The sequence below is a fragment of the Kogia breviceps genome, chromosome 5 (genome assembly GCF_026419965.1).
Source record: "Kogia breviceps isolate mKogBre1 chromosome 5, mKogBre1 haplotype 1, whole genome shotgun sequence".
Taxonomy (NCBI): Eukaryota; Metazoa; Chordata; class Mammalia; order Artiodactyla; family Physeteridae; genus Kogia; species Kogia breviceps.
Genome location: NC_081314.1, coordinates 83413237 through 83427072, shown reverse-complemented (window position 1 = coordinate 83427072; position 13836 = coordinate 83413237). Strand labels below are relative to the sequence as shown.

Sequence of the window (13836 nt, the reverse complement as noted above, 5' to 3'; positions counted from 1 at the left end):
GAAGTGAAAAGCTGAAAGCTTTTCCTCCAAGATCAGGAATAAGACAAGGATGCCAATTCTCACCACTTTCATTTAACATAATACTGGAAGTTCTAGCCAGAGCAATAAGGCAAGAAATATAAAGGGCATCCAAATCAGAATGGAAGAAGTAAAACTTTCTCTATTTGCAGATGACATGCTCTTTATAGAAAACCACAAAGACTCCACCAAAAACTGTTAGAACTAATCAACAAATTAAGCAAAATTCCATGATAGAAAATCAATATATAAAAGTCAATTGCCTTTCTATATACCAACAACAAATTATCAGAGAAATTAAGAAAAGAATAAAATATCCAGGAATAGATTTTACTGGGGAGTTGAAAGATCTAGACACTGAAAATAAGATGTTAATGAAAGAAATTGAATAAAACACAAATAAATGGAAAGATATTCTGTGCTCATGGATTGGAAGAATATTTTTTTAATGTCCATACAGATTTAATGCAACCCCCTATGAAAATTCCAGTGGTATTTTTCACAGAAATAGAACAATCCTAAAATTTGTATGGAACCATGAAGGACCCCAAAGAGTCAAAGCAATCTTGAGAAAGAAGAACAAAGCTAGAGGCATCACATTTTCTGGTTTCAAACTATTACAAAGTTATAGCAGTCAAAACAATATGGTATTGGCACAAAAACAGACACAGATCAATAGAACAGAAGAGAGATCCCAAAAATAAATTCATGCATATATGATCAATTAATTTACAACAAAGAAGCCAATAGTATACAATATGGAAAGTATTCTCTTTCAAAATATTCTGGTGCTGGGAAAATTGGACAGCCACATGCAAAAGAATGAAACTTAACCTCTGTTTTACACCATACAGAAAAGCAACTCAAAATGGATTAAAGACTTGAATGTAAGACCTGAAACCTTAAAACTTCTAGAAGAAAACATAGGCAATATGCTCTTTGACATCAGTCTTTGCATTATTTTTTTTGGATTTGATACTAAAAGCAAAGGCCACAAAAGCAAAAATAAACTACATCAAACCAAAAAAGCTCTGCACAACAAATGAAACTATCAACAAATGAAAAGTCACCCTACAGAATGGGAGAAAATATTTGCAAATCATATATCTTATAAGGGATAATATTCAAACTATATAAAGAAGTCATACAACTCAGTAACAAACATCAAACAATCTGATTTTAAAAATGGGCAGAGGTATTGAGGTGGTGGTGTGATGAATTGGGAGATTGGGATTGACATATATACATTTATACACTGTATAAAAAAGTAAATAAAATTCAAATCAAAAAATAATAACAGAGGGAGGGAAAGAAGAGTTACCTCTTAACTATAAAAGTAAGCAAGGGTTTTCATGAATTTTAAAATCCAATACTTATTTTGATTTAGTATTATGTTCAACATTTATTTCACCATAGAATCACCCTCTGTGGCATAGGCATAATACTAATTTTCATTTTCTAGGAATTGTATGGTATATTAAAACGTTTAACAAGACTAGTGTATCAACTATTAAATTAAATCTTCATTTACATACTTCTATAAAGCTTTGGCAAGGACTATGTTAAAAATAATTTCAACTGGAGTCAATAAGCCATTTTTCAGTAAATCACTATTGTACCTTAATTTGTATAATATATACACTAAATCAAATACTGATTTAAAGATACAAGAGAATCAGCTACTTTAAAGAAACTTGTAATTTTTTTAGATTTGGGAATCTTTCTGTAAAATAAAGAACAATTTCCCATTTGCTTTAATCTGCTTATTGTTTTAAGGTTGAATGTTTTAGAATGTTGAATTTTCTCTAAATGGCATAGAGCACTACAACTGAGATAAAACATCATTGTAATCAGGAAGCAGTTGTAGGAAACAAACCATTTAATTTATATTATGCAGAAAGTGACTTAATACAAGAAACTAGGTGCTTATCAAGTCATTGAAAGATGGAGATGTAAACTCTAGGCTTGGCCTATAGGTATGACTTTCAGAATAAGGCCACCAAACAGACATACCAGGGAAGCGGACAACTTTGCTACTGTTAGAAACAGCATCAGAAGACTACTGCCAATCAGTTGTTGAACTGAAGAGCACATTGTTATAACATCAGCATTTACTACAACTGCCTCTTGACATACAGAAAGCTTGTGACTAGAAACTGGAATGTTGCTTTCAAAAACAAAAAGTAAAATCTCCATTGCAATGACACCAAAGCAGCATAAATATTGCTTCCATCCCATTTTCAAATTCACTTGCCAGACATTTTGAAGCCCTGAGCCACTATTTAAAAAGGCCACCATGCTGTGAGGAAGCCCAAGCCTTCTAAAGAAGCCCCATTAACAGTCCCAACTGAGCTCAACCTTTCCATTATTCTAGCCCAGGCCATCTGAGTAAAGAAGGCTCCAAAAGATTCCAAGCCCTCAGCCATTCAAGCATTCCTGACTAATGCCACAGACATCATGGATGTAATATCCCCACCTTGCCTTAGTCTAAGGCCTTGCCCACAGAATCTGTAAACATAATAAAATGATTGTTATTTTACATTATTAACATTTGGAGTGGTTTTTATGCACCAAGAGCTAAGAGCTAAGTGAAACACATCATAGATATTTAATAAGTTTCAACAAGCATTTCGGAAACATTTTTAAAGATGATAATACTCTATTATGTGATATATACCACCAAGTACCTAAAAGTTTATGCTGAATTGTAAAGGAGAGCTGGTTTCCAATTTTTATCTATAACTTAAACTATACTGATAATTTTATCAATAGAGGTTTTTGTTTCTCTTTTGTATTTAGCATTATTTCTTTATCATAAATTTCCAGAATGACTGTGTCCGGGCTATAACCAAATTTCTTTATAATTGTTTTGTATCTGTTCATATCTATCTTGAATATTTACTGTGGTTAAAAAAAATTAAAAAATTAACTTCCATATATTTAAAAATTTTTAGCAACAACAAAAACTCCTTTAAGTTAATCAGCCCTATTGAAAACAGAAGAATATGGCCAAAAACTCTGAGCTACCCATGTATAGTAATGTCAGCCAGACCTCATGAGTCAATCATGAGAAGCTGGGGAAAATGTGGCCATACAGTGGGTAGGGGGAAAAAAAGACCAGCATATTGAGTAATCTAATAATTGATACTGCCCTATTATGAGCTCAAATGAAACAATATTCACATGAAACAGCCACCAGAACATGGTAATAGATAGGCAGGTACCTTGGCTTAGCAAGTCCAGAGTCCTGGCTAAGTGAACAAATTTTACTATTCGCAGAGCTCTGCTATATACTTTTGTACCTAGATAAGAGGGCGTGAAGAGGACTGTAATCCATCCCACATTACTCCGGATAAGCCCTAGAACAAGGCTTCACACCTGTGGAAGGGGCAACTTTTCCTAACTGGTATGCCCAGAGGGGGGCAGTTTGTACCCCCAAAGTAGTCACTCTAAGTCTTTGTTAGTGGCAGCTATTGCCCTCAGTGTTCTTCCTATTTATAAGACTAGATTTGTCAGTGAAAGAGGGCTAGAGCTCTTGACTTCTGCTTCCCCATAGCTAACTCATCGTGTGATATTTGTGCCTTCCTATTCGGGAAATCTGATTTCAGAGATCTATGTTAATATGGAAGATGACTCGTCCCAAAGGGCTTGGATCTCAATGTACATTATACAAGCTACTCCTAAACCCTACTAAATATGCCATCAAAATTGCTACTCCTTACCAAATATTTTAGCTGACCCTGTGGCCTAGTTTTTAAGCATATAGACACGGAGAAAAATCTGGATTAGAATCCTGCCCCCATAAATACTACTTATGTAATATTAGATGATTTTCTGAACCCTTTTTTCTGACCTTCATTTTCCTCATCTGCAAAAATCAGGATAATAAAGCATCTACCTTGCATAGTTGTTGTGAAGATTAAATGAGTAATGTGTATAAAATACCTAGCATTTAAGTATTCAATAAATGTTAACTCATTTAAAAAAAAATAGTAAAACACACTAGAGCATTTAAATACTGAAACCTAATTCTCATCTTTGCACTAGCTGCAAGGGGATCCAGGGAATGTATAATTTTATGTTTTCAAATTGTTCAATACCAAAAGGCTATAATGGAGTGGACACTGAGTGCCAGTTCCCCATGTCCAATATGGACATTAAACATGATTCTTCTCTATTTATTATCCTTTGAGTAACCAAAGAAGCACATTTTAAAATGCACTCTGAATATTGTAGAACTATGAGATTATGTTTCAAATACTGTGTGTTAACATTAAGAACATTTTAGTGCAATTATTTCCAAGTTTTTAAATTATACCAGAACTAAGCTAAACTCACAGTCTCTAAATAAACAGTACTATTTTGTCTTAGACCTGAGCAGTTTTAATACTCTGGAACAAGAATGACAGTAATAATTAATTTTTGTTCAGAGTTTACCACATACCAGGAAGTATTCTGGTATGTGACATGTGTTATCACAAAAAATCACTGAGCTAGATAATAACAGTCCCAATTTACAGAAGAAACTAAAATGTGAAGTCTTTAATAATTTGTACAACTAGTAGGTGGTAGAACTGGGATTTGAGCCCAGGCAGTCTGGCTGTAGAGTCAATATTCTTATGTACCATTCTCAACTTCACAGTAAAATGCTTCCATTCTATATTTTAAACTCTAAGCACTTGAAGTTCTTCCAAAATTTATATAAACAGGTATATATTTAAATTATGCAAAAGAAAGTCTAATACTATAACCTATTTTGTATTGCTATTAAATGGCAGAATACATAATGAGGACATAGAATAAATTTTAAACTATGTTAACTAGTCAAATTTTAAAAACAAATCTTATATTTAATAAATATCATGAAAAATTTGGCTAAATACTTTGGCAAAATTGAAATTGTGACTAAATACTAAAATAGCAAGGACTTAGCCATCTTTATATGTTTTGAAAAAAGGAATTCTCACTCTTCATTTATTAATCTACACATTTAGATTCCTTTATATTAAGATTTAATTATGATATTTATGCTGCCTTCTTCCTCTTGGTACAGATCATGTAAATGGACACTGCACAAGCCCAACTTCTCAGAGTTGCAGTTCTGGAAAACGTCTTTCCAGTGCTGATGTTTCAAAAGTAAATCGCTGGGGTCCTGGAAGACCACCATTTCGAAAAGCACAGTCAGCTGCTTGCATGGACATTTCTTTGCCAGCTACAACAGAAGGTAGGTTAAACATACAAATTTTTGTGGATACAATTAAAATTTGACATACCACAGTAACAGGAGCTGGAGGATAAGGGATGGTGGTCAGGTGTGAAAGATCTGAAAAACTATGGTCAACTAGACAATGAGCAACTGAGAACCTGGTCGAGCTGTGGCCATGACTCCAAATCCATTCCTCATACACCTCTCTCATCTCTAAAACCAGAATGGCGTTTATGGGTAGGCTTTCACCTCCTCTGTACAAAGTGAGACCTATGCCTTAATCTGTTCTCTGCACTTCCAGTTTCTTTCCATCTCAATGGTAAGCCTCTTAGTGTCTCTATCTGTAGACAGTTATTTAATGTCTTATAACCTTAGTTTCCTCAACTGTTAAGTGAATGTGACCAAGAAAAAGGGAAGACATTAAATTCTAAAGTTTGCAATCTCATCTTCGTATGTTTGAAAAAGGGAGGATTATTTGCTTACTTATGGAATTACTGTTAGGGGCAGGGAGTAAAGTACATGAGCCTGAAGGCCTAAAATTAAGACACACACACACACACACACACACAAAAGGGAGTCCTGTAACTGCTGCAATTGTCTTGCTGATAAAAAGCTTTGGGACTAGAAATAGGAAAAAAATAATCTTAGAAAATGTGCTATGGTAATTCTATGCTATAAAGTAATTCACCATTACCACCCCTCAAAAAACTTGGTAGTAATGATCTATATTATTCTTCAAATTGTTAAAATAAAATTTTTAGGGACTTTCCTGGTGGTCCAGTGGTTAAGGCTCTGCACTTCCACTGGAGGGTGCGTGGGTTTGATCCTTGGTCGGGGAACTAAGACCCCACATGCCATGCGGCTTGGCCAAGTAAAAAAAGAAAATTTTTAGTTTTTTCCTTTAACACTATGCCATACTAAATTTGGTCCAGATGATCTTCTCTCACAGGTGTCTATGAATAGCAAGCTAGAAACATTAGCTAGGAATGTTATAATGGAAGCAAAATATAAAGGTTATAAAGGAAGTAGTATACAATCACTGGATTGGATTGGGAATTTTGAGTTTTAGACATTTCTGCTTCTAACTTGTTGATTCTGGGAAAATTACTTAACTCTATGTCTCTGTCTCCAAATCTGTAAAATATATAGATTATATCCAAGCTCCCTCTCTGATCTAAATTCTATTACAAACTATTTTTATAAACTTGCTGAGGGATAGAAGGGGGAAATTAGGAATACTATATTTTGGTTTGTAGAAAAAGGGAAAGTCTGAGGAACTTATATTTGGTTTTATTGTATATTATTTTATTTATATACTATATTATTATCTCTTTTTATAAAAATGAGTCACACTTATACCTATCAAAAAGGAAAGGAGAGGGAAGGCAGTAGAAAGAGGAATATGAGGAACTTGTACTCTGGAGTGATTATATGAACAATACAACCTTCCTAATATTTACCTGAGGTGGTGAGTTTCTGCTTGTTGGAGTGTACACATGTGTAAGAGTTGATGAGCAGGAGAACCTGAAACCACCTTGTTTCCTTTAAGTGGGCTGAAGCCCTCTCAGAAAGATTATCAGTGGGGTGGCATTGTCTACAACTCTGTATTTGGCCCTAGGCAAAGCCAAGACTGTATTTGGATTCAAGGTAGGCAGCTTGTAACTAGTTCAGGGAGATAACATTTGCTCTTTAGTCTTGGTGTAAATATAAATAGTTCAATTTTTACAATTTTAATTACTCCAAATATAACAAAATTAGAGGAATGTATTTACCACAGAACATTTGTGACCCTTCAGGTAAGTAGCCACAATGTTGTAAGTGGGAATTGTCAAGAAATCATTAGAAGTACTTCCAACAGTTGCGAGATAGGAGGGAAGCATAATTAAAACTGTACCAGAAGTTCTTGTAACCTTAACTATTTAGACTAAACATCTTTTTTTTCTAGATTAGAGAATTTCAACTAACTTGTGAGGTGAGGTAGAGAGAAAAACACAGTGGACTGGAACTCTGGAGACTCAAGGTCGAGTCCCAGCTCTGCCTAAGTTTATGATTTACACTTCTGGGCTTGTCTCTTCATCTTCAAAATAAGCTGGTGAACTGGATAAACTGCCTTCCAGATCAGTTAACAACTAATCAAAATCTACTCTCCCCCCATAATTTTGGTTTTCACATACTAAGTTTGACTTTACTTGTCCTGGAAACACACTAAAACTAAATTTGTGGTTTTTCAATTTCCATAGAAAGTCGAGAAAATTCCTATAATCGCTCTAGAAGCTCTAGCATCTCCAGTATTGACAAAGATTCTAAAGAAGCGATTACAGCACTATACTTCATGGAGTCCTTTGTTCGGAAAAATGACTCTACTATCTCCCCTTGTTTGTTTGTTGGAACTAGTCTGGGAATGGTGTTAATCATCTCCCTAAACCTACCTTCAGCAGATGAACAAAGATTTACAGAGCCAGTCATGGTATTGCCAAGTGGTAAGAGTTTTTATTTATTCCTTCATTGCTACTTTTTCAAATTTAAATATATGGTATTTTAAAACATTTAATTTGTATTGATCTGGAGCAAAGATTTAAGCATTCTGTATAATAGGAACTATTGAGAATTTTATAAATCATATACTATCCCAAGTATTGCAGCTTACTTGCAGGGTGAAATAGTCAACCATTTCTATGGTAATAAATTGTGGAACTCCCAACCTAATCAATGCCTTGGGAAATAAGTTTCTGAAAAGCATTTAGGAAAGCCTTAAAGCGAAAGTTTAACATTTTTAATGAATTGAAGCATTTCTCCAAAGTTCCATGCCAGATCAGAGCCTATGAGTGTTTTACATCATCCTAAAAGAACTCAGATGATTAAGTTGGAAGCAGTCTGACTTGAGGTGGCTTTCTGAATTCTTTGATAATCTGCCCATCGTGTTTTGAAGCCATGCCACACAGTTTCTTCCCTTTTTATCCTAGTACCTAGAGAATTTGACCCACATTATGAGTATTGTTGCTAAAGTATATGTTGTATTCTCTTCCTACTTGACTTGTCTTTTTCCTTTTGAAGAAGAGATGTGTGATTCCTTCTGTTATTCCTTTGAGTATTTTAAAATTTATTCTTATCAATAGTTTTTTCATATATAGAAAAGAGTAAAAGTTATCTGAAAAAATTTCTTAAGTAAAAATAATTTTATTAATATATAGGATAAGGGATTTTATTTTAAAAGAACACATATATGGCATGGTAGGTTAGATAGAGTTGTGTTTTCTTTGTTAACTGGTATGCTAAATTCATATAGATGGATTGTAACTTACTGTAAGTAGAACAGTCAGCTCTCTACTCGTGAGGCAAATTCAGATAAACATATTGTATTTTTTGTGTATGTATGGCTTAAAAAACAGAAGTTTATTTTCTCACACTTATGGAGGCTGGAGGCCCAAGATTAAGGTGTTGGCAGGGCTGGTTTCTGCTGGGGCTTCTCTACTTGGCTTGCAGCTAGCCACCCTCTCACCACATTCTCACATGGCTGTCCCTCAGTGTGCTTGTACCCCTGGTGTCTCCCCATGTTTCCTAATCTCTTCTTAGAAAGGCATTTGACAGTTTGGATGAGGGCCCACCCTATCAGCCTCATTTTAACTTAATCACATCTTTAAAGGCTCTGTCTCAAATATGGTCACATTCTGAGGCAATGGAGTTTAGGCCTTCAACATATGAATTTGGCGTGGGGGGCCACAAAATGCAGCCCATAACATGCACCGTATTTTAAAAGTTAATCTGTTAGGATCACTATATTTTAATTGTAAACATATTTCACAATAAAAATATCTTTTATTATAGTTCTAATTTTAAGGAAATATTTATAATTCTCTTATACTGGTTGAGAGAGAGCCAGATCAGTAAGGTCAAAATGAATTTTTAAGTATTAATTCAATCCATTATTTAACTCAATAAATTTTTATACAGATTGGATACCTGATATGTGCCATGTATTCTTCACAAATTTAAAGGTAAAAATCAAACTCCTGTATACACAAGTTTACAACTAAGTGAAAGACAGTTTTCTAATAAGAGATTTTCTAACAAATGTGGTTTTCTATGCTACAAGCATAGAAATAAACAAGTGTCTGGAACTAATTTAATGGATCTCTCAGTACTATAAGAAAGTTCTTCAACATTCTTAGCAAATAGACTTAGACTTAAAATGATGGCAAAATACAAAATAAGTATAGATTTAACTTAATATTCTAGCATCTGGTTCGTAAATATTTGCGCACTCTTTCCTTATCCATTTAAAGAGAGATAATGAGAAGCTATCTTCTCCAAGTTTCTATGTCAGTATTCCATTCTTTCAAGGTGTTAGTTAATAGATCAGTATCACTTCATCAGTTGTAATGAATGTACCACACTAATACAAGATGTTAATAACAGAGGAAAGGACAAAGGGGGCACATGAGAACAATCTGTACTATCTGCTCAATTTTCTGTAAACCTAAGATTGTTGTAAAAAAAAATTGTCTATTAAGCAGTACCTATAAGGGAGGAAACTATGAGTCTAGGTTCAGATCTGTTTTATAATTAACCACTGAAAGAGAAATAGCCTAATTGGAAGCCATAATTTATGACAATAAAAAGAAAAAAGGAAGGTGGAGTTTCATCAGAAAATATAGAGGGACTTCCCTGATGGTCCAGTGGTTAAGAATCCGTCTTGCAATACAGGGGACACTGGTTCGATCCCTGAAGATCCCACGTGCTGCGGGGAACTAAGATCCCACGTGCTGTGGGGAACTAAGATCCCACGTGCTGTGGAGAACTAAGCCCGCATGCCGCAACTACTGAGCCCATGCGCCACAACTAGAGAGCCCGAGTGCCACAACCATAGAGCCCATGTGCTCTGGAGCCTATGCACCACAACTAGAGAGAGAAGCCAGCACACCGCGCAGTGAAATTAAGATCCCGGGTGCCACAACTAAGACCCAACGCAGCAATCAATCAGTCAATACATACATACTACAACAAGAAAGGGTTGCAAGTGGAATAGTCTGATAGAATTTAAAAAAGAAAGAAAAAGAAAAAGTATAGAGATGACAGAAAGCCAATTCAAATTTAAAGTAGAAAACTTGCCCCCTCTTCCTCACATCTCACTTCCTGACTCTTTCTTCACCTTCTTTGCAGTATCTACTCTCCACTAGTCTCCATTGTTTCCTGCCCTATTGGTACTGCTCTAGATTATGGGAACCATTTTTAAAGGTTTGGAATCGGAGGCATTCCCCTCTGTTGCCAGTGCTAAAGTGGGTGACATGTTCTCAGGCTCTGAAGGCATTTTTCCTGTCAAAACATTGTTAAATTACCTTTTATCAGTTGGCCTAGCAAAATTTATGAGTCTAGCAATTTCCTCAAAGTTGAATACAATCTATTTTGAAATTTATTCATCCATTCATTCAACATACATTTCCCAAGCTCATACTAATTAATTAGTCACTGGGGATACAACGGACACAGAATGATCTTTATTCCCAGATTATTTGTAGGGAAGAACAAAAGTAAACAGAAAATTACAATAAGGAAAGTAAAGAATACTGTGCAGCATAGGAGGGGGAGTTTGGGGAAGACCTCTCTAACACAGCAGACATCTGAAGTGGGACCGGTTTGGAAGGGAGCTGTGCACAGTACTGATGTTTAAGAGTAATTTAATGCAGCATGAGTAAAAACCTAGAGGTAAAAAGAGCATGGCACAGCCAAAGCCTAGAGATAGAATGGTGCTAGTTGAGGCTGGAAAAGCAGGCAGGGGAAGATTAGAGGGCCTTAAAACCATGTTAAGGAGCTGGAAAAGACCTCCTAGATCTGTGGGGTTTTTGTTTGTACACACACACAAAATTGTGACGTGGTATGCTTTTTTATCTCAAACGCTGGTGCGTAAATTTTCTAATTGTAAAAAAATCCAAATACAGAGGAAGATAAATGAAAATTCTGCCACCAGCAAACATTCCCCCTTGTCTGTCCCATCTCAGTCTTCACATTTCTGCCCCTAGAAACTTTACTCTCCAACAGTAATTCTTTGAGAAATTTGCTGAGATTCTAATTTTAAAGCCACTTTATTGAAGTATGATTGACATACAAAAAGCTGTACATATTTTTTGTTTGTTTTGCGGTACGCGGGCCTCTCACTGTTGCGGCCTCTCCCGTTGCTGAGCACAGGCTCCGGACACACAGGCTCAGTGGCCATGGCTCACGGGCCCAGCCGCTCCACTGTATGTGGGATCTTCCCAGACCGGGGCACGAACCCGTGTCCCCTGCATTGGCAGGCGGACTCTCAACCACTGTGCCACCAGGGAAGCCCAAGCTGTACATATTTAACGTAAACACCTTGATGAGTTTGGAGACAAGTATACATCCATGAAACCATGACCAAAATCTATGCCATAAACTTATATATAACCTCCAAAAGTTTCCTACCCCTCTAATTTTTTGAGACTCAGTTTAAATTGTATTTCATTTCTACATAATGCTTTGTGCTATCAGCTACAAATTCTTCTGTAATTACCAATCCTGCCACATGAAGTACCTATCACTGCTTTGTAAAAAAAAAAAAAAAGTTATTTTCATGCTTCATGATCAAACTAGAGATTTAAACTCATGATTAAACTAGATTTTCCATAATAAGTTCATCCTCTTTACCCCCAAACTATTTCTTCTTGCTCTTCTCCCCATTTCTGTTAATAGTGCCATGATACTACCTAGATTACTTCCATCACTTCCGTTTCTTTTCTGATCCCTTTTACTTACTGCCTCCGTACTGGTCTTATTACAATATTGTCTTCATCACCTAATTTCTATACACCATATTCTCTGATACCTTTCACTTACCCATAGAAGCAATTTCTTGAAAGTCTTGGAAATCAGTTATCTCTATAAGCTCAGTTTTGTTCTACCTTTCTAATCTGATTTCCTGCTACTTCCCAGCACCAGCTCTCTGGTCCAACCAGTCTTATTTCCTCACTTCCCTTTTGTCTTTGCTACCTGTCAATCATCTATCATTAGTGGATATCATATGAACTTTTATGTTTGTTGCCAAAATTTTGGAGTATCAAGTTTCTTGGGAGCTGTAAGATTTGGAAGAATTTTCTACAGACTAGCTCTTGGATCCAGACATTTCAAATTTCAAATATTGTTTCTTCTACATTATTTATATATTTCTAATATTGACATAATATATAATTTGTAATATGATCTTCAGCCCTGCACTTCCATGTCAGATTAATGCTGAGTTGCATCAGGGTGGTGGGAGTTTTCCTGGGAGCCATTCCTATACCTGGAAGGCTTTCAATAACCTAGACATGGTAGTGATCATGAATCATGTACATAAGTCTACTAAATTCCAGATGTACCCCCATCTTAATTTCCCCTTGTCCAGATTCCTGAAATGCCTATTCACTACACTGTCACTTAACTGGAAGAAAATTACACTGGAAAGAGAAAGGAGTTTAACTTGATTGTGGTTAAAATATTTTAGTTTCACAAACTTAAAACCCATGAACACATGCCTCACTTAAAGAAGGGCTGATAAAGAAAAATTTAAAATGTAAGAGATAAAGATTTGTGTAGATGGACTTACCTCATTTTCTCTAGATTTTCCTTTTTGTATACTAAGGATATGATTTTAACTTACTAATTCAGTTTTTTATTACATATTATCTAAGCTTAGATATATGTGTTTACATATCATCTATGCTTAGATATATTTGTTTTCATATGCAAAAGTATATCAGAGATGATCTTCTTGCCTTTATTCTTTTTCTTACAGTATTCTTGTGTTGTCCTTTGCCTGCTGACAAGAAATATCTCCTAGACTTACCCTCTACTCTAGACTTTTCCCAGCCCTCTCCCTATGTCAGACTTACTTGCTAGCATTTAATTCCTTTAAAATCCAGCTCTCTGATGAAGAACAATTAACTTATGCAAATGTATAGATGAGTGAATGTGCTGTCTCACAGATATAATATGAAACTAGTTAACAGGTTTTGTCTGGAGATCAAATGAGAAGGATGTAGTTTTTAATCTTAAGTCTAAATCTTGATGAGAAATCACTCTATGCAAGTATTTAGTTAGGGCCTTTCCATATAAGATGTGTATATTACAAACATATTTGTGAAATTCACACATTATATCTTAAAAACTAGTACAATAAGAATATAGTTCAAGCATAATGATTGTATTTGACTGAAGTATAATCACAGCTTAATACAGGAAAACAAACACACACACTCTCCACTTATAGGTAGCAGCTCTATTAGTTGTTTACAGTTCTTATTACTAGTTGTATTGAATGTGTTTGTAGCAATTCTGTTTTCCCCAAAGTAGATATACTGTCACTTGAAACTGCTGAGTAAAGCATGGAATCTGTCTAAGCCCTTAATAGCTAGACATGTGGGAAGCTATGAAGATTTTTAGATATTTTAAATTCATTGAATTAAAAAAGCAAAATAAAATTCTCTACAGGTACTATCAAAAAACAAATGAAATTTCACATACCCTTTTGTCACATGCTACTGTCATGAATTCAAACGCTTGCCAGACTCCCTTCTTTTATGGAGAGATTAAAAGAATGTACTTCTTTGGGAAAATCC

The 13836-nt window shown here is 35.2% G+C and overlaps 1 protein-coding gene across 22 annotated transcripts in view; it reads left to right on the top strand.

Moving 5' to 3' along the window:
• Positions 1 to 13836, top strand: part of STXBP5L (syntaxin binding protein 5L) — a 422914-nt gene that overhangs the window by 392525 nt on the left and 16553 nt on the right. For all 22 annotated transcript variants that reach the window (XM_067034516.1, XM_067034508.1, XM_067034500.1 and 19 more), the window contains 2 exons: positions 5072 to 5242; positions 7465 to 7704. In XM_067034516.1, coding sequence (XP_066890617.1) covers positions 5072 to 5242; positions 7465 to 7704 — 411 coding nt within the window. The remainder of the gene's footprint in view (positions 1 to 5071; positions 5243 to 7464; positions 7705 to 13836) is intronic.